Source organism: Acomys russatus, chromosome 1 (genome assembly GCF_903995435.1).
Source record: "Acomys russatus chromosome 1, mAcoRus1.1, whole genome shotgun sequence".
NCBI lineage: Eukaryota > Metazoa > Chordata > Mammalia > Rodentia > Muridae > Acomys > Acomys russatus.
Window position 1 is genome coordinate 18,376,286 of NC_067137.1, and position 22,537 is coordinate 18,398,822.

Genomic DNA, 22,537 nt, shown 5'->3' on the forward strand with positions numbered 1-22,537 from the left:
GGCCAGCACATGGCTTGATGAGGACACAGAACAGGAACCTGAAGGAGTGGTGCAAGTAGGAGGCGGGTGACGAGCCATGTGGGCGACAGTGACCTTCAGCAGAAAGATGAGGATGGCATGATTCATTTTTAAAAAGAACAACTGACAAGGCTTGGCACTCAACTGGGCAGCCGAAGCCTAGGACGCAGTGGAGAGGACTCCAGCATGTCTAGGGGCTTTGGTCTAAGAAAAGAGGAAAGGTTTTATAAACAGAGAATGACAGAAGATGGGGAACTCTGTTTCACAGTTCAAGGTCATACAGTGATACCCAAGCAGAAATACCCAAGAGCGGAAGGTTATGGAATAAAGTGAAAGGGGACACTTCACTGGAAACAGAGGGACTGCATCATGGGCCAGTTGCAGAGAAAATCAAAATGAGCTCATGTAGAAGACACAAATTTGGTGACTTAAAAATTAAAAAAAAAAAAAAAAAAAGAGTACATAGTCACTTGTAAAGGTAATCAAAGGCAGCGGGGGCGGGGGAGGGAATGAATACGTTAAAAATGAAAAACTAGTAGCCATTTTTATTTGCTCCAGCGTGGACTATGAAGCTTAACAGTTTACAGATGTTGGCTCTTAGCACTTCTATGTCAAGTAATATTTATGTCTTTCCATCAAAAATTCTTCTGCAATCTTTTTATGAAGGGTCTTAAACTACTAATTTCCTAAGTTAAGACTGGACACAATTATAGCAAAGTATTACACAATCTTCACATAAAAGTCAAATATTCCCCCGATAAATCATCACTTAAGAACATATTTAGCCGGGCATGGTGGAACACACCTTTAACCCCAGCACTTGGGGGGCAGAAGCAGGCAGATCTCTGTGAGTTCGAGGCCAGCCTGATCTACAAGAGTCCAGGACAGCCAAGACTACACAGAGAAACCCTTTCTTAAAAAAACCAGAATAAATAAATAAATAAATAAAATTATTTAAACATAAATCTAGAAGAGTTACTAGGAAGTCATAGTTATCTACATTACATATATTTTTTCTCTAAGCTACACATTTTTAAAACATTTTATTTCGATCCAAGATGGCAGCAAGCAGTGTGGACCGTGTTTGGAGGCTCCAATGAACAATTCAGGGAATTGCACAGATTTTTGATCCAGGAACACCGAGGTCCTCACACCACGGCAGTGGGAGTGCTCCACGGTTCGGAGGGACCAGGGTGCAGAGTACCTGCATGCCCCTGCACACGGGAGGAGCGCGGATTTTCTCGGATTGGAGCAGCAGTGGCAGAGGCAGCAGCAGCAGCAGCAGCAGCAGCACCAGCGTCAGCGTCAGCAGCGGCGGTGGCTGAGGTTTGCAGCTCAGAGCCTTCTGGTGGAGGCGATTGGTGTGGTGGCCAGTGGGAGTTGCTGCGGGAGAGGGGACTCTGGACAGGATTTGGGTTGCGTGGAGCCTGGAGACCCAGACTGGACTAGGCGGACAGTTCGACCCCAGAGTCCCGGGTTCAGCTCAGTGCGCAGTGCTGTGGAGACACTGGCTTAGCTCAGCAAGCAATTCTGCCCGAGGAACTAACTCAGCGCAGACACAGCTCCCCTGCTGTGACGCAGGCTGGGCCGAGTGCTCAGTTTCACCCTAGGGGCTAGCTCAGCTCAGCGACAGCTCCCCTGCTGTGACGCAGTCTGGGCGGAGCGCTCGGTTCCACTGGAGGCGCTAGCTCAGCGCAGCCACAGTTCTCCTGCTGTGATGCAGGCTGGGTGGAGTGCTCAGTTCCACCCTAGGCACCAGCTCAGCTCAGCGGCAGCTCCCCTGCTGTGACGTAGGCTGGGCGGAGTGCTCAGTTCCACCGGAGGCGCTAGCTCAGTGAAGCCGCAGTTTTCCTGCTGTGGCGTGGGCTGGGCAGAGCTCTCGGTTCCACCGGAGGCGCTAGCTCGGCTCAGCAAGCAATTCTGCCCGAGACACTAGCTCAGCTCAGCAGGCAGATCTGGGGCACTGACGCAGGCTGAGGTCAGCACACAGATTCAGCCCAGAGGCCCTAGCTGGACTTGCCAGTCAGATTGGGCCCAGAGAATCTAGCTGAGCTATGCGCACAGGCTCGGCGGCCCTACGACTCTAGCTGGACTATCCACGCAGTTTAGGCCTGGAGTCCCCAGCTGAACTCAGCGCGCAGTGTGAGTCCAGAGTCCCTGGCTGAGCTCGGTGCACAAATCTGCCCCGGAGACTCGGGTGGAGCTCGGCGTACAGTTTGGGGCCAGAGTCCCTAACTGTGCTTGGCAGACAGATTGGGCCCAGAGACTCTAGCTGAGCTTTTGGCACAGTCTCGGCTCTAAGACTCTGGTTGGACACAGTGTGCAGTTTGAATCCAGAATTCCTGGCTGAGCTTGGTGGATGGCTCAGGCCCTGAGTCAATAACTGACCACAGCGCACACTTTGGGCCAAAAGCCCCTAGCTGAGCTTGGTGTGTAGTCTCAGCCCAAAAATTCTGGCTAGACCCTGTGTGCATTTTAGGGGCAGAATCCCTAGCTGAGCTCAGCAGACGGTTCAGGCCCTGAGAACCTAGCTGAGCTCGGCCCGTGGTTCGGGCCCAGTGTCCCTCGCTGAACTTGGCAGGGGACACAGAAGGCTGTGGATACCTTGGCCTGACCCAACGCTCATTCAGAGACCCAGAACGATTGCAGGACCCACAGCACATGGGAGCTGAGGATCACTGGCTGTGAGAGTCCAAAACGACAGGGCTAACCTCCTACCATCTACACCAGTGAAGCCTTAGAGCTTCCAGCCTTGGGAAATAGTCAGAAAACAAGTGAATCTATCATCAGACTCCCTCCATCCAACTGTGAAAGCTACTCAACAAAAACACAGATGGCAAGATGTCTAAAGGAGAGCGAAAAAGCATACGAAAAAAACCCAAAACAACATGGCATCTCCAGTTTCCAGCTATCACAAAGAAAACAACCCAGAAAACTCAAACCCAAAGGAAATACAAGAAAATAACCTCAAATCCTTAGTAATGACGATGATAATGGAGGAAACAAATAAAATTCGAAATCAAATGCAGGAAGATGCAGCCAAACAGGTGAGAGACATAAAAGAAGCACATAGAGTGGAACTGGAAAAACTTCAGGAAAATGCAAACAACCAGATGAAAGAAACCAATAAAGCGGTTCAAGCTCTGAGGCAATGGAAGAAACTCACAAATATACAATCAGATGAAAGAAATCAAAAAATCAGCTCAAGATCTGAAAATGAAAATGGATTCAATGATAAACACACAGACAGATGAAAAACAAGAACGTGAAACCTCAGAGAAGAAGGCAAGCGACACAGAGGTGAGCTTTTCTAACAGAATCCAAGAGATGGAAGAACGAATCTCAGGTCTAGAAGATATAATCACAGATCTTGAAGCAACCATTAAAGAAAATGCCAAATCTGGAAAACTCCTGACATAAAACATTAAAGAAATTAAGGACACCATGAAAAGAAGAAATCTGAAGATAATAGGCATTGAAGAAAAAGAAGATATCAGACTCCAAAGCCCAGAAACTATTCTCAACAAAATCATAGAAGAAAATTTCCCCAATCTAAAGAAAGAGATGCCTATAAACATACAAGAGGCCTACAGAACACCAAATAGAATTGACCAGAAAAGAAAAACTGCCCATCACGTAAGAATCAAAACACAAAACATACAGAACAAAGAAAAAATATTAAAAGCTGCAAGGGAAAAGGGCCAAATAACATTTAATGGAAAACCTATCAGAATAACACCAGACTTCTCAGCAGAGACCATAAAAGCCAGAAGGGTTTGGACAGAGATGCTGCAAACCCTAAGAGACCACAGATGCCAGACCAGACTACTTTACCCAGCAAAACTATCAACAACCATTGATGGAGAAAACAAAATATTCCATGACAAAAACATATTCAAACAGTACCTATACACAAATCCAGCTTTTCAGAAGGTACTAGAAGGAAAATTCCATCCCAAAGGGTCAAGCTACAACCAAAAATACTCAGGAAATAGATAACTATCCCTGGCAAAAACACAACTACACAAACGCTCGACTGGAAACAACATCAAAATTAAGACTCTTAACAATCACTGGTCATTAATATCTCTCAACATCAATGGTCTCAATTCTCCAATAAAAAGACACAGACTAACTGAATGGGTGCATAAACAAGATCCAACATTCTTCTGCATTCAAGAAACATATCTCACCCATAAGGATAGGGTAAAGGTTGGAAAAAATATTCCAAGCAAATGGTCACAAGAAGCAAGCAGGAGTAGCCATTTTATAATTGAACAAAATAGACTTTCAACCAAAATTAATCAAAAGGGATGAGGAAGGACACTTCATACTCATCAAAGGTAAAGTCAACCAAGATGACATCACAATTCTGAACATCTATGCTCCCAATACAAGGGTACCCACATTTGTAAAAGATCTGCTAAAAAAGCTTAAACCACACATCGATCCACACACAATAATAGTAGGACACTTCAACACCCCACTCTCACTGAAGGATAAGTTATTGAAACAGAAACTAAGCCAAGAAATAACATCATTAGCCAATGCCATGGGTCAGATGGATCTAACAGATATCTATAGCACCTTTCACCCAAACAAGAAAGAATATACCTTCTTCTCTGCACCCATGGAACCTTCTCCAAAATTGATCACATAGTAGGTCAGAAAGCAAGCCTCAACAGATACAAGGGGATTGAAATAATACCTTGTATCCTATCAGATCACCAAGCTCTTAGGCTGCAATTCAACAACAACACAAATAACAAAAAGCCTACATGGACGTGGAAACTAAACAACTCTCTGCTAAATGACACCTGGGTCAGGGAAGAAATAAAGAAAGAAATCAAGGAGTTTCTGAAATTCAATGAAAATGAAGGAACAACATACCCAAATTTGTGGGATGCATTGAAAGCAGTGCTAAGAGGAAAATTCATAGCACTAAGTGCCTTTAAAAAGAAATTGGAAACATCGCACATAAGCATCTTAATGACACAACTGCAAGCCCTAGAAAAAAAAAGAAGCAGAAACACCCAAAAGGAGTAGACGTCTGGAAATAATCAAACTCAGGGCTGAAATTAACAAATTAGAAACTAAGAAAACAGTCCAAAGAATCAACAAAACCAAGAGCTGGTTCTTTGAGAAAATCAACAAGATAGACAGACCATTAGCCAAACTAACTAAAAGGCAGAGAGACAGTATTGAAATCAACAAAATCAGAAATGAAAAGGGAGACATAACAACAAACACTGAAGATCCTACTTTGAAGGCATATACGCCACAAAATTTGAAAATCTAAGGGAAATGGACGATTTTCTTGATCAATTTCACTTGCCAAAGTTGAGTGAAGAACAGATAAACAAGCTAAATAGTCCCATTTTCCCTACAGAAATAGAAGCAATCATTGATAGTCTCCCAACCAAAAAAAGCTCAGGGCCAGATGGTTTCACTGTAGAATTCTACCAGACCTTCAAGGGTGAGCTAATACAGATAATCTTCAAGCTACTCCAAAAGACAGAAATGGATGGAAAATTACCAAATTCATTCTATGAGGCCATAGTCTCATTGATACCTAAACTTCACAAAGACTCAACAAAGAAAGATAATTTCAGACCAATTTCTCTTATGAACACAGATGCAAAAATACTAAATAAAATACTTGCAAAATGAATACAAGAACACATCAAAGATATCATTCATCATGACCAAGTAGGCTTCATTCCAGGCATGCAGGGATGGTTTAATATTCGGAAATCCATCAATGTAATCCACCATGTAAACAAACTGAAGAGAAAAAACCACATGATCATCTCTTTAGATGCAGAGAAAGCATTTGATAAAATCCAACACCCATTCATGTTTAAAGTTTTAGAGAGATCGGGGATACAAGGCACTTTCCTCAACATAATAAAGGCTATATACAGCAAGCCAATAGCCAAAATCAAAGTAAATGGTGAGATACTCAAGGAAATTCCTCTAAAATTGGGAACAAGGCAAGGCTGCCCACTCTCTCCATATCTCTTCAATATAGTACTTGAAGTTCTAGCCAGAGCAATAAGACAACAAAAGGAGATCATGGGTATCCAAATGGGAAAGGAGGAAGTCAAATTATCCCTCTTTGCAGATGATATGATAGTGTACATAAGTGACCCTCAAAATTCCACCAGAGAACTCCTAAAGCTGATAAACACCGTCAGCAAATTGGCTGGATACAAAATTAACTCAAAAAAGTCTGTAGCCTTCCTATACACAAATGACAAGCTTGCAGAGGAAGAAATTAGGAAATCCACACCCTTCACATTAGCCACAAGCAATATAAAATATCTAGGAGTCACTCTAACTAAGCAAGTGAAGGACTTGTTTGAAAAAAGTTTCAAAACTCTGAAGAAAGAGATTGAAGATGACAAGAGAAGATGGAATGATCTTCCTTGCTAATGGATCAGGAAAATTAACATAGTAAAAATGGCCATCCTACCAAAAGCAATCTACAAATTCAATGCAATCCCTATCAAAATACCTACACAATTTTTTTAAAGACATTGAAAGTTCAATTCTGAACTTCATATAGAAAAACAAAAAACCCAGAATAGCTAAAACAATCTTGTACAATAAAAGGTGCTCCGGAGGAATCTCCATACCAGATCTCAAACTGTACTATAAAGCAATAGTAATTAAAACAGCATGGTACGGGCACAGCAACAGGCTGGTTGATCAGTGGAATCGAATTGAAGACCCAGATATGAATCCACAAACATATGGTGGCTGACAAAGAAGCCAAATCCATTCAATGGAAAAAGGATAGCATCTTCAACAAATGGTGCTGGTCTAACTGAAGGTCTATGTGTAAAAAAATGCAACTGGACCCATATTTGTCACCTTGCACAAAACTCAAATCCAAGTGGATTAAAGACCTCAACATAAAACCAGAGACACTAAGTCACTTAGAAGAAAAAGTGGGGAAGAGCCTGGAACATATTGGCACAGGAGACAACTTCCTGAACAGAACACCAACGGCCCAGGCCTTAAAGTCAACCATTAATAAATGGGACCTCATGAGGCTGAGAAGCTTCTGTAAGGCAGGAGACACTGTCAAGAGAACAAAGCGACAGCCTACAGACTGGGAAAAGATCTTCACCAGCCCTACATCTGACAAAGGTCTAATATCCAAAATATATAAAGAATTCAAAAAATTAAACACCACCAAACCAAATAACCCAACTGACAAATGGGGCTTGGAACTAAACAGAGAATTCTCAACAGAGGAATATCAAATGGCTGAGAAACACTTAAAGAAATGCTCAACCTCCTTAGTCATCAGGGAAATGCAAATCAAAACAACTCTGAGATTCCATCTTACACCCATCAGAATGGCTAAGATCAAAAATTCAAGTGACACCACATGCTGGCGAGGATGTGGGGAGAGAGGAACACTCCTTCATTGCTGGTGGGAATGCAAACTAGTAAAGCCACTTTGGAAATCTATCTGGTGCTATCTCAGAAAAATGGAAATAGGGCTTCCTCAAGACCCACCTATTCCACTCCTTGGAATATATCCAGAACATGCTCCAGAATACAACAGGGACATATGCTCAACCATGTTCATAGCAGCCTCATTCGTAATAGTCAGAACATGGAAACAGCCTAAGTGTCCGTCAGTAGAAGAGTGGATAAAAAAAAACTGTGGTACATTTACACTATGGAATACTACTCAGCTATTAAAAACAAGGAATTCCTGAAATTTGTGGACAAATGGATTGAACTAGAAATGATCATAATGAGTGAGTTAACCCAGAAGCAGAAAGACTCAAATGGTATATACTCACTTATATCTGCATACTAGGCCAAGGGGCATGTCCCACCAAAGCCTTCACTTACCAGGAAACTGGGACAGAGGGGAGGATATCCTATTGGGACTCTAGATGAGAGAAGCATGGGAGAATAGCAAAGTAGAAGGATCCAGAGGGTCCTAGAAATCTACAAGTAGAACATTATGATAGGCAGATTTGGGCCCAGGGGTCCTGCTCAAACTAAGGCACCAGCCAAGGACAATACAGGAGGTAAACTTTAAAGCCCTACCCAGATCTAGCCAATGGTCAGAACATTCTCCACAGGTGAGTGGAGAGTGGGATATGACTTTCTCACGTACTCTGGTGCCTCACATTTGACCATGTCCCCTGGAGGGAGAGACATGGTGGCACTCAGAGGAAGGACAGCAGATTACCAAGAAGATACTTGATACCCTATGAGCATATACAGGGGGAGGTAATCCCCCTTAGGAACAGTCATAGGGGAGGGGAGTAAGGGGAAAATGGGAGGGAGGGAAGAACGGGAGGATACAAGGGATGAGATAACCATTGAGATGTAACAAGAATAAATTAATTAAAAATAGAAAGAAAAAAAACCTTTTATTTCTAAATTTTTTCACTTTGTATAGTCAGTGAATGAGGTATTAGGTTCCATAAGGACACATTCATGAGTATATGCTGGATGTTGAACAGTGTTTTTAGTTCACATTAGTAACAAAATGCAACTTGTTGCATGATGGACAAATGAGAAATTAGTTCATATCTGTTACATAAGCTCTAGAGACTGTCAACTGCAACGAATCTGGAAAGAGCTAGAATACACCCACAAGACCTGACCCAGCACCTGATGCTCTTTTTCTTTATCAGGCTGTGTATTGTGCTGTAACAGTCATTTATGTGTGGCATATGACTGAAAATATTCTCCCATAACTCATTCTTCTTAAGAAATCCACCATGAAGGACCAGGAAGAGTGCCAAGTCCAGCTGGAGCTTACACAGTAGAAGCAAAGGCCTTTTCACAGGATCCAAGTAAATCTTGAGGTTTGGGTAGCCAGCCAGTCACGATCAGAAACACTGGACAAAATCGTCACTCTTCTATTGCTCCTTCATGTTTTTATTTGGCTATAATAGTCAGCCTTCTTCTCCTATGCAGTGGCTCTTCTACAATGCAAGAAATGGTCATTTCTTGGGAGTCAGAACCTTCCTTTGTTACAGGGTTTTTAATACATCTTTATCCCAGCCTTACTGTTGGCTGTCAGGTCAAGGTTGAAGGCTCTCCATCATCTGAACTATAAATGCCTCCTGTATAACAATTGCCTTGTACTCCTTTCCAACACCTCTCCTTTGGGCCTTCTAAGCATGGCTCACAGCCTTAGCCATGATGCCTCAGGACACAGGAAGTAAGAGTTCAAAATAAACAAGTAATAAGGAGTGAGAGACCTACAACTGTAGATATGAACAGGCAGTAGAGAGTGGGGACCATGGAAGATTCTCCTGACTTCCATTACTCTGGTCATCTTGGGCCACCAGCACCCCAACTGCCACTGCCCCAACTGACCCTAGGGACCTTGAAGCATGGCCTACCTGAACATAGGGATGCTGGAAAGAGCCCTGGTTCCTTAGGCAACTGACTGACTCATATTTGGCCTGTTTTCTACATCATGATTAGAAATTCAGTCTGTTTTGAAGTTCCTTCTATTTATTTTATATACATTAAAGTATCTCCATCTGAAATATGCATCTATATGTACCCAAGTGTGTTGACACATGTCTGCAATCCTAACACTCAGAGATGGAGACAAGAGTATATATCTAAGCCAGCTCATCTCCGAAAAAAATACATGTGTTTGAAGGAGAGCAGAGAAAGGTATGTGAGAGGATTTGGAAGGAGGAAAGAAAGGAAAGACATGTTGTAAATTAAAATACAATCTCAAAAAAATTTTAAAAAGCAAACAAGACAAAGACATGTGTGTATATACTATGAAGTCACCACCAAGGGCATGATTAAGAGCATTTCCACAGGGGCTCAAGAGATGGGTCTGAGGTTAAAAGAGAGTACTACTCTTGCAGAGGACCTGAGTTCAGTTCCCAGCACCCTTGCTGGCTACTCAACTCCAACTCCAGGAGACTCAACACTTTTTGACCTCTAAAGGCACCTGTACATACCTACACAGGGACATGTACATAATTCATTAACTAATTTAAAAACATTTTCATTGCCTCAGAAAACTCTTCCAAGTTCCTTCCTAGATGATATCCCTGCACCCATGACTGACTATTATTCTGGCTGTTGTCACCATGTCTATTCTTGAACTGCACATAAAATGAATAATGTTGTTTATTTTGTCTAACTTGTTTTACTCTTTACCATGAAGTTCTTCAGTGTTGTTGCATTTGGCACCTCAGTCTATTGTACATTATATGTTATATTCTGTGAGGAAACCAAACATAACCATTTACATACTATATTTGTCATTTCCCCCTTGGGGCTTTTATTATCAATGATCTGTGAGCATTCATAAAGCGTGTGTATAAACACATACACACTCAGTTGTCTACATATATATAAACTTATAGGTATTGACTGAATTGAGCATGTATTTATGGGTAAACTTCCCAGGCTACTAGAGAAGGCTTCTACTTATTTTTAGAAGTTGTCCAGGAGTTATGCCAATTTCCACTCCCAGTTGACAAGTTAATATCAATCTCTTTACTAAATTCAGTCATTCCAGCAGAGTGCACTGCTGTGTCATTATGGTTTTAGTCTATTGTCCTCAGATGAGGACTGACACTCAACACCTTTTTATATACTTCTCAGTCATTTTACTGTAAACCCTTCATCCTCTAAAATGCAAACACTCACAGGAAGTGTTATAGGTGAGGGGGACCATGGCTCTCTTGGTTTTGTATTATTTTGTGTGAAATCAGATCTCACTCTGTAGTCCCAGGCTGACCTAGAATTCACTATGTAGCTCAGGCTGGCCTCCTACTCACAGTAATCCTCCTGTTTCATCATCCTGAGTTCTGTGGTTTCAGGAGTGAGCCACCCTACCCATACCTATCAATGGGAAGATGATCTGCAATCCTCAAAGGGAGATGTCAAATGACTCCTGCTTGGAGAGCATCTGGCTTCCATGAGGACTGGGAAATGCAAAGCGGATGGATACCAGAGACACTAAACATTCTGAAAATAATCCCCTTGGCAAAAGATTGCTCTGCCCAGACTTACAGTATGCACTGAAAGTTTCAGCTGTGCATAACAAACCGTTATGAAGTAAGGCAGTATGAAGGACAGGATGAGGTGGAGGTCGGAGCTGGCTGTGTAATATTAACACGGTTTGGTTTGTTCCACTACGTCTACGCCAACAGTGCACAAATCATACTTTGAGAAGGATTCAATTCACAAATTTTCAACAGCCATAGGCAAACTATTACAGCAAAAACTGTATAGCTATGCTCTTTTTTTTTCCCTTGACACCCTGTCTTCCACCTCGCTATAGCCTGAGAAATATGTAGCTAGTGTATAGCTTTTATGTTAAAAGAAAATCAAAACTTAAAAAACTTATAACTTATGAATTCATTTAGTGCCTCAGAAATTAATAGTATGAGCAATCATTCAAAAGACTTTCTGGAGTAGTCAAATTACCTTTGGCTTTTCTAAATAAATGGAGAAGAACTGGAGACCCACAGGCAGGTGAGGAACAAAACACAGGTTAAACTCAACACGTTACATCCACATATAACAAGCTTAAGGACCACTCTAAGCAAAAGTGGCATCAGGCCAAAGTTTAACAACCATATTAAATGTGACCGGCAAATTGTGAATTATAATTCCACCCAGACTTCAATCCCTAAGGCTATTTTCCTTATTTAAGAAAACCTTCTCCCAGCACCACACACATTCAAGAAGAAAATCTAACTCAATTATAAAATATAAGTAATGGACCCTTGCCAAATACAATAGAGATCAAAAATCTCATATTTTATGGGGTCAACCACATTTCTTTAATGTACTCAGACTAAGTCAAAAATACTTTAATACTCAGCTTAAAAAGCAAAATAGGTAAACAACTGGATTGATTCTTTGTTCCTTCTCTGCAAGGCTACCACTGTCTCTGAAAGTCCATGGGGTCTCATACTCATCAGGAACAGCTAGACCATTGGGCGCGTGCATGCGCGCGCGCACACATACACACACACACACACACACACACACACACACACACACACATCTCTATCTCCAGCTTTTCTGCTCTGTTAGGGCAGGCTAGCAGTTCACAAAAGCAGAGAGAAGAGGTTTACACAGCTCTGTGTCAAGTCAGCAGAACGAGTGGAGCTGCATATAGCTCACAGAAAGATTTACATCTTTCTTCCCTTATTGAAAGCAAAAGCTTCTGCCTATACTGACTGCCAGCATAGCTCTAACTTTCTGTGGATTTCAAGAAGGAAGAGCTGTCTAAGTGGTTGAATACTGGCTACATCATATAACTTAACCTAAGATGAACGATTCTCTAAGGGATTGGGATATAACTTGGTGGCAGAGTGACTGTCTAATATATACAATGCCTTTAGTTTGATATCCAACACTGGACAAAAAAAAAAAAAACCCTAATGTCAGAAAAATTCTTATTGGGAGCACAAAGGTCCTTGTGCTCACAGACAGCATTAGAGAACACAGAAATGTTACGCATGCAGCGTTGTGTTTTCAAGAGAAAAAAATGTATACCTTGTTTTCTGGCAGAAGGCTGGGAATGGAAACCGAATAACCTAGGTGTCCCCTGTGCTATCTTTAGGGCCAGGCCCTATCTGGCTTCCCCAAGCACAACCAGGACCAGAGGTGGATAACAGGCTAGATGGTCTCCACACTACCTGTATGATCAAGAACATTCCAGATCCTCCCCCATAGGCCCTTAAGATAATACATGTAGCCTACCTTTAGAACCCATCTTCATGGAAGAAGTGACACATACACTTTGAGAAGAGTTTCGATGTAATCATGCTGTGTTATACCAGGAAACCTTTTTTTCCCCCCTAAATTGTACTGTACATAAATGTGTCTAAAATAAACTGCTTGGTGTCAGACTCTTGAAGTTTGAACCAACATCGGATATTACACCATGCTGCACTGGATTTCCCTCTTGCTGCAGGTGGATGTTACTCTGCCAGCCCCACTGTTTGCAGAGACCCTCACGATCTATTACCTAGATAGAACAAAAATATGGAATTCTGGAAAATGCCTACTGGGTGTAGGGATTAAAGGATAACACTATCACACACAGCCCTGTGGTGTGGCTGCTGTGTTACGGGCATGTCAGTAAGTGGCAGAGAGAAAAGAGGCCATGTCTATGTCCAGTGTTCTAACCTATGAACAGCCGAATGATTAGTAACCTAACATTCCCTGACAAAGGCTGGCCTGAGATGACCCAGTCCAATGGCAGGCAGGACCAGATGGGCTCCAAGGAGGGGGAGCAAGCCTCAGACTAGAAGAACCTTGCTTGAAACCTCAGCCTCTGGGCAAGATACAGACAACCCTTGCAAGGAACCACTTGGCGGGGGGGGGGGGGTGGGGGGAGGCTGGGTAAGGTGTGAGCCCAAGACAACCACCAGATTGACACCAGGGGCCTGAATAGGGAGCTAGCCTGAGGTGACCACCAGCCTGGCACCATGCAGCCTTGGGTGGTGGGGGACAGACCATGCCTGAGATGGCCCCTGCCCAGTGCTGTAATGCATGAGCGGAGCATAACACTCCTGAGACCACTACTAAGATGACCCCCGGCACTCAGAGACCCTGGGCACCTCTAAGGGGTGCAAGTAAATGGTGGAAAAATTGAAGAAAAAGAGAAACAAAGGATGTGGGCATAATGAAGAGAGGAAGAACTGAAGACTTGAGGTAGTGAGGAAAGGCCTGATGTGAGTAGCCAATGATGCCACCTGGGGCCATGGAGGGATCCTAGCCTATGCTGCCACTGGGGGGCACATCTAGGTTCCTGGCTCTGCAGCAGCAGGGGTCTGTTACCACTAAAGGTCAGGCAAATGTCTGGGCTGCTGGCTGGGCATATGTTAATGTCAGAGGACTGTGCATACCTGGCCCCACCCCTTACCTGGGCATTATGGGAGAGCTGACCCTAGAGGCATGAGAGTAGAAAGCTGGCCCTGCCCCTCACCAACAGCAACACTTGGAAAAGTAGGCCCTGCACCTCTCCTGGGCAGCACAATAGAGCTGACTCTTGGGCGGAGGGTTTTTGCTAGTGGGCCAAACTGATGGTCTGAGTGTGGGAGAGCTGGCCTCACAAACTGCCTTCCATGTGGCAGCCTGAGTAAGGAAGAGATAACTTTCCCCCATTTCTGCCCCTTTCCACCTATGGCAGGCAGTAGAGCTCCTTCTGCCCTTCATCTGATGCAGCGCTTGAGAGAGCAGGGCCCTGTATCTTACCTGGGCAGCACAGTAAAGCTGTCCCTGGGTGTGGGGGTTGCAGGTAAGCCCGCCCCAGGGATGTGAGCACAGGAGAAGTGGCCTTGCCTCTTGTCTGCTGGGTGCTTGTATAGGCTAGGGAGAGGTGCCCACTTCCGTTCCATCATTCCTCCTCATCTATGGCAGATGGGAGAGCTGGTCCCAGAGTCATGAGAGTGGAAGAACTGACTGGCCCTGTTCTTTGCCAGCTGCAGCACATGGGAGAGCAGGGCCTTCACTTCCCCTTTTTGGGGGGTGGGGTGAAGGGATGTGGGGAGTTGCAGATGATCCGGCCTGAAGGATATGAGAATGGGAGAGCCAGCTGGGCTTACCAGCTCAGATATCTCTCAGGCCCAGAGCCAGGGCTTTGAATTGGCCCACCCCAACATCTACCCCATATCGATGAACTGCAGGAGCGCATGAAGGGGCTGGTTCTACAGATCCAAAACTACAGGAACTCCATGACACAGGGCAACAACAAAATATCCAGGAGGAGGCCAGTGAGGTTTCAGTATTGATAACATAGCAGAAGCCAGAAGCCTCAAACCAGACTAACAGTCATTGTAATGAACATTTGAGAGAAAGAAGTGTGGACCGAAGAGTATACTGTGGACACACTGTGACATATTATAGCTTCCATAATAAGATTTTTTGTTTGCTCTGTTGTAGAGGGAGGTTGCAAGGGTGGAAGATGGGTATAAAGGGATAGAGAGATGAGTGGGATTGGGGTACATGATGTGAAATTCACAAAGAACCAATAAAAAGTTTTTGTTTAATTTTAAATATATAACACTTGAAATTTTTCTAAAGATACAAAACTAATCTATGGTTGCAAGAGTTAGAGCTCTGATTACTTCTGGAATAGAGGAAGAAAGTGAAATTCCAGGAGGTTAACAGGGCAATTTTAGGGTACAAGATACAATCTATTTGTTCACCTACGTATATGCTCTGTGATAATTTGTTGAACTAGACAATCCGTGACTCTACGTTTGTATCTGTACACTATTCCACACATGGATTACACACTTATAAAACATGTTAAATGCAATTGCTTTATATACTACATAATCACCAAGTGAGTCTCATTTAACAAATATAATCCTTTAAGTGTACAAATTATTTTTTTTTAGACTAATAAAATTTGGCCATAGGTACAGTGTGGGGAACATTTTACCTATAAAGAGGCCAGTCAGTAGAAGTTTGGGCAATGTGTATCACTGCCTGAATGTATCCTTTCTGTTCGTTTATTTTGTTAAAGCAAAACAACCAGTATAATAATAAAGTGGGCAACTCCTTTAAGAGGCGCATCCTGGGTCAGTTATAACTCAGTGAGCTGGAAGAGTGAATTAAACAAACGACATCCTGCTTACTCAAACTACTGTAACCACCGTCTATAGGTATAGGAACAGACATGACACACAGCTCATGACAAACTTTCTGTACAGCTCAGGATTACCCCAGCAATTAACAATGTGGGACAGTGAATCACTGAAAAGGTTTTCAAGACCATCCTAGAAAAACTAACATGCATGACACCAGTGATAAAAACAGTAAGGTATATTATAGTTACATATTTTGCCACAATCTGCAGCATTTGGGCAGGTGTTTTGTTGTTACTTTGTGTTTTGTTCTTTGTTTATTTGTTGAGACCGGGTTTCTCTGTGTAACCTGTCCTGGAACTCGCTGGCCTTGAGCTCACAGAGATCCACCTGCCTCTGCCTCTGCCTCCCGAATGCTAGGATTAAAGGCATGTGTCACGACCTCCTGGCTGGGCAGGTCTTTTTAAGGTAGAAACAGTTCTGTTGATTTTTGCATCTGTAAAGTCATGAAACTGGAAAGTGGTTTTAGAGATGTCATGAGATGTTTGTGTTTTAAAATTATTTAGCAAAATTAGACTTCCATCTAACTTGGTTTGGGGGACAGGGTCTCATGTAGCCCAGGTTAGCCACTAACTCACTGTAGATATGGGAGTGACTTTAAACCACTCATTTTTCTACCCCTACCTCCTAAGTGCCGGGCTTACACGTGCTGTCATCATGCCCAATTTAATGGTGCTAAGGATCAAAGTCATGGCATCAAAGACACCAGACAAGCATGCTACCCCTGAGTTATATCCCACCATAGCCCTCACATCTGAGTTGTAAATCCTCCTCTCTCGTGATAGAGTGATGAGGCCTGAAGACACTGTTGGAAGAGAGGAAGTGCCTAGCATTTGATGGTTCAATCAGATGGTAAGCATCCTTTCTGCTATTTCCAGAAACCTCTATTTCATTTCATTCTCATTGTACATCAAGCTATTAGGAAAACAATCAAACAGCAGCTAAAGCACCTCACTCTAGATCCACCAGGAAAGACGGCTGAATTCTTGCTACAAAAGATGAAACAGATTATACCAACTCCATCATGCTGAGGAGAGAGGGGCAGTTTTCAGAGCAGCGTGTGTGTGTGTGTGTGTGTGTGTGTGTGTGTGTGTGTGTGTGTGTGTGTGTAATAAATCATTGTCTTGAAAAGATAATTACTGAATCACTCGAGGAGAGAGGAACAAAATCTTTAAGGGCAATGATTTGAAGGCTTCTCAGATTAACGTGCATTCAGTTAGTTCTTTGTTATTCAGTGTATGTTGGTAAAAGCTGTTTTGGGACACAGATTCTCTTCATTGAAGGAAATAATGTCATTCTAGTTGTTAATCACTTTAATTTTAAGTGTGCTTTGTAAACAGAGAGGACTAAAGACTGAAAGGACAATGTGGGAAGCAGAGATGATTGGATGCTTAGTGGGTTCCTTTTGAATTGCTGTTGGGGATAACAAAATCAAAAAGCTTCAAGACTTTAGAAAACCTAAGTGTACATACGTAATTCGAGAAAGTTCTATTTTATTTTGCCAACTAATATCAAATGGGAGGGAAATTAAGCCTTGCTCTCAACAGCAATTACAGTGGATATGCTGAATGAAACCCTATTGTTTCATTAGTCAGACATCTCTGTTGTGTAATTTAGCAGTGTCTTCCTGAGGCACCATGAAATAGAATGTTCTTTGATACTTCAACCCAGAACCCTTGCCAGAAAGCACAATACTGCTTTGCAAGCCTCCTCCTGAGACTGACATAAGCCAGGATCTGGCGTTACTGACCAACCATCAGAGGATTCCCTCAGCATGAACCACGCTTGCTAAAGATTACTCGGCCATACCAACAGATCAAAATACAAAATCCGCAAGCAGCTTCTGGAGAATTCTCCAGTTTCAAAATGATAGCCTGCAAAGTTTCATCTCTACTTTTTTTCTTCCTCTTTTTTCCCCAGAGAGGATCTTTGTATATAGCCCAGCATGTTTTAGAACTCACCAGTCTCCTGGCTCCTTCTCTCAAGTGCTGAGAGTATAGTCATTTACCACCATTCTCAGCTTACAGTCCCCTAACCTGTGAGTGTGTGTGCGCGTGTGTGTGCATGTGTGTGTGTGTGTGTGTGTGTGTATGTGTGTGTTACCAAACATGGATGCAGGTTAAAATATAAAGCCATTGTCTATCCTGAATCAGCTAGAAGACACAAAAGAAAATAATCTTTTTTTTTTTTTTTAAACAGAGCCAAATTAATGGCCTTGCTCTTTACAAACCCTCATACCAGACAGCAGGCCTTCCATTCTAATTAGCTAGTATCTATTAGGAATACTTTTTAAGTACTTGTAAACTTGGCATTGTGGCCATGGTGGGTGTAGACACACAGATGGCTGTGCAGTGTAGTAGAGGTTGGGATCCCTATTATTAATCATCTGTCTAAGTGTTGCCAACGCTGTTGATTCTTTCTGCCTTATGTATCAGTTTCTAAGCCAGATTAACCAGCCCAGATCACATGGGCCCATCTGAAGACTGAATGGAGAAGCAAGTTTCCAAGGAAACAATTCCTAGCTAATGTTAGTTCTCACTCCATATACAGGATGTGTTGGCCCCCATTCCATACAGTAAAGCATGGCTGTCAATAGCCTCAGTCCACTCGGTTTAATGTGTAGCCCATACTGAAAAAGTTACCTGACCTCTGTGACCTCAGTGTCTCCATATGCAATATGTACATAACGTTATCTACTTCACAAAGGCATTTGAAAGACTAACAGATATTGCTGAATAAAGACATCATACCAGAGAAATGACTGGGATGGAATAAAGTTATTAGAATAAAATTAATAAATTATCTAGAAAATTCAAGCTTGAGGCCAGCCTGAGTCTTATAGAGTTCTAGGCTAGCCTTGGCTACATAGTGAACAAAAGAAAGAAAGAAAAAAGAAAATTGACTACCTGTTTACCACTTCATAAAGTTCTGGACTCAGTGCTTACTGGGTAGACACAGAATTTATAAAGAGTTACTAAAAACATCTTAGTTTTAGTCCTCAGCCATTGTCCCAGGTAAAATAAACCAATAATAGCTCTCTTATCAATGATAAAGAAATAACTTCTTAATTCATACTATTTTTAATCTGTACTGAGCTCTAGGCTCCGAGTTCATGAATCAGTAAGGCACTTAACTTGGGGGCAATCAAAATCTATTGAGAAAACACACTTGTAAGTAAAATCTTAAAGCACAATGTAAAAAAATATTTCAGGACTAGGTAGGAAGAAATCCTAGCACTGTCATAGGACTCTTGGTAATGATCCCACTGAGTAACTAACTCAAATTCTGATGATCTGAGTACTAAAGTAGGCACTCTACTCAGCCACACAAAAACATTCAACCTCTCCGTGTGGGCATGGCTTTAGTTTCTTCACATATAGGCCAATACGAAATGAATTCTGAGGTCTTCCTAGTACGTACAACTCCCCTACTGTGCTAAGAAGATGAAGCGGACGTACTCAGAGAATTTCACACTTAACACTTTAGCTTTTCTGGCTGCCTAGGGAACAAATATTCATGCTCATATTTAGTTCCTACAAAATTTAAGGTGGATAGCAATATACTCATGGAAGGAGAAAGGGGAACTCTGTTGTGAATGGTGGGTCATCAAGGAACTACCTCTGCTAAGTGGGTGCAAGTACGGGCACCCATGCATCCATATGACCTAGGCAGCATGGGGACCCAGGGTTGGCTCAGTGCCATCCACACTCCTGCAGAGCTTTGCCACAAGTTAGGAAAAGGTAAGGGTTCCAGTAACTTTAAAGAGTAAGGAGGTAATTCTATTAATCACACATTAAACATCAGCATGCCCTTAGCTATCAGGAAAGAACAGGGAGCCATCCACTCACCATGTAATGGTCACATGCTGGACCCAGGAGCATCATCTGGCAGAACAACTTCTAAAGTTGCTCAAGGTCCCAAAATGCCAAAGCACCCATGAAGTCTACATCAGTAAATCCCATAACCTTACCTTGACAAAAGGTGTTGTTCACCCGCTTGTATCCTTGTAGGCATTCCATCATTTGAGTATATCCATGATAGGCTGTAAGTGGGGGGTGGGGAGACATTCATTATATGCTTAGTTTTAAATTCTTAGGATCTGAAATTGCTATATGTGCTGCCATTTATAGCACCAGTGCCCCTACCATGCACAAGCTATCAGTACCAATAAAGAGCTCCACAATTGCTATTGCTTACTCTTGTTTGCAATATACTTCCTATTATTTTGCAATAGCTATAGTCCTAGGAAGTTGCCAGCAAATCTTTATTGTATTAACTGAATCACAAGACTGTTTTGTATTATCTTCCAATTAGTGATTAAATATTCCTATCATAAGATGCATTCCTCTACAGTGATTCATTTCAGAGAATGGCAGGTTAAAAGGAGAAATGCTGGCATGTGAAAGTTGTTCCATTCATCCATTGGCCTCATGTCCAGTGTTGTCCCATATAATGAAGGCACCGACATGGTGCCTACAGAAACTGGGACCTCAGTTGTGAGTCTTTCAATGACAAGATGATCATATTTAACAGTCTGTTCAAGGCACAGAGCCAGACCAGATGATCTCTCAAAGTTTTCCTCTGCTTAGGAGTCTATGCTAATTTTCTTCTAAAACTGTGTGAAGGCAAGAGACTTGTTCACATTAAACACATTGCTAATACATGACAGACTGGTTAATGAAATCATTTACAGATTTAAAGTTAAGTTTTCATAGCAAAAAATCAACAGTGAGAGGTTTTTGCATGTAGCTAAACAAAAACTTCATTAAATAAAAGCCACTTGAAAGTTGAAGTTTGAATTATTTTGAGAAAAAAAAAAAAAAAAAAAACAAGAGCATGGAACCCAAAACCATCACATATAGTAGCCAAGGAAAGTCTGTTTGCTTCTAGCACGAATATGATTTAAAGAGTAGTGCCAACCAAGGGAAGAAAAGATTTAAAGAGGAATGTGACCTTGGGTGTGCTTCTCGGTGGTGAGTCACTATAAACAACAAGCAGAATAAATGCCAAGATGTTAGAGGGTACTCTGTTCACCATCCCCACTGTCCTGAGACCAAAGCCATCTCTTCAGTCCATACATACAAATGAGTGAGCTGATGAATTTATTTTCATCAATGTTTTGTTAAAAGAGCAACTTTGTACTTTGCCATTCCGCTGGAATCAGCATCAATCCTGAGCTGTAGAGCTAACACCACCATAGAAAGCACAGAGGTCATGCCCAGGGGATGATGCAGTTCTAGACACGAGTGGCTGGCGGGCAAGATTGGCCTTAGGAACTAAACTGCGGGGGTGGGGAGAGACGATACGCACCCTTCTACCCGTAACATTCGAGTCACTCTTGGAGCCTTCGAAGCTTAGGAAAGAGAAAAAAATAGAAATAGCTATCATAGAGAAAAGACACAAAGAAGCAAGCAAATGGAAAAAGGAAAAAGGAAGAGGAACAAGTGAAAGCATTAAGAAACAGAGACGGAGCAGCGCCCAAGCTGGAGATCTTCCCTCATCCTCATCCTTAGACCTAACAGTGGGAAACCCACAACATTATTAGACAAACACATAAGACAAATGAAGAGTGCGTGGTCCCAAACCAGATGGCCATGTTTTTTTGTTTTGTTTTGTTTAACAGTTGAAGATTCCTGGCCAATGACTCAACAGCAAATGACAACAGTGGCAGTCAAGTTTGTATCACCCCAACCCTAAACACCATGTTCTTTCAATAATTCCAACTATATCCCAGAGATCTCTTAAATCAGATAACCAAAATAATTTAGGTAAACAGGTCTTTAAGTAAGGGGAGATCTTTATCATTCAAGCAGCCTCCTGGAAAGCCATATTGTTAATCATTATTCAGTCACCTTGGGGAATCTATTTTAGACAAACTTTAGCAGGAATTTCTGTAAATTAGCCCTCTAACAAATGTCAAATTTGAAGTGTCAACAAATTTAAAGAAATCAACTTCAGGGAACCAGAAGACCTGTATTTTTGAGAAACTAGAAGTGCAAATGACAAAAAGGGGTAGGGTTACAACAAATTACTGAACTGGGAAAATAGTCTAAAAAAGGTAGAACAGAAATTCTGAGGGAGAGATTTTTAAATATTGAACAAAAATGTTTAAACGGCAAGTGAGGAGCTGGAGAGATGGCTCTGTAGTTAGGAGCACTTGTTGCTCAGTTTCCAGCATCCACATGGTAGCTCACACCATCCATAATTCTACATTCAGGGGATCTGATACCCTCTTCTGAACTCTGTGGGTAGCAAGCACAAATGAGGTACATGCATGCAAGCAAAGCATGCATACATATAGTATAAAATAAATATATCTAAAAATGTTCTAAAGACAAGTGAGACTCAATGCAATCAACAATTAAGATGAAGAAATAAAAATCATCTGACTGAAGCAAATGAGATGTCTCTTATAAGATAAAGGAGGCAGGGGAGAAGTCATAAAAGTCTTCAGGTTTATGAGACAGAGACTGATGAATGAAAAGGAAAAAGGCACTTTTGGGGGATAATCAGAAGAATAAAAAAACTCAACCCAAAACAAATTAGTACGGCCTTTCTAAGAGTTTCTCTGAAACTTGTCAGTCAGAGTTAATGCTACATTCAAAGACTAAAGCTACAATCTTTTGTAGAGAAGCCGGCTAATTGAATGATGCAAACCTGGACTTATTCAAATAACACTTTCTGTAAAACACTCTGAGGGCAAATCACAGCATGTTGGCGATGCAGTCCCTGGACAACTGGGGCAGTACAAAAACAATGTTGGAGTTGCAGGCGCTGGTGACTGGGCAGCACAAAAATGGTGTTAAGGAAAAAAGGGAAAATATTTGGCTCCATAATTATCCATTTCTTTTCCATAAATCACTAACCTGTCAATACCTCATCTG

General features: G+C 42.1%; 1 protein-coding gene and 1 non-coding gene across 2 annotated transcripts in view; one reads left to right on the forward strand and one right to left on the reverse strand.

Moving 5' to 3' along the window:
- Ltbp1 (latent transforming growth factor beta binding protein 1) overlaps positions 1-22,537 on the reverse strand; it is a 399,918-nt gene that overhangs the window by 128,527 nt on the left and 248,854 nt on the right. The window contains exon 9 of the mRNA XM_051167245.1: positions 19,624-19,695. Coding sequence (XP_051023202.1) covers positions 19,624-19,695 — 72 coding nt within the window. The remainder of the gene's footprint in view (positions 1-19,623; positions 19,696-22,537) is intronic.
- Positions 13,089-13,219, forward strand: LOC127197503 (small nucleolar RNA SNORA17). The gene has a single exon (XR_007831687.1). It is a non-coding gene; the product is annotated as a small nucleolar RNA SNORA17 (small nucleolar RNA).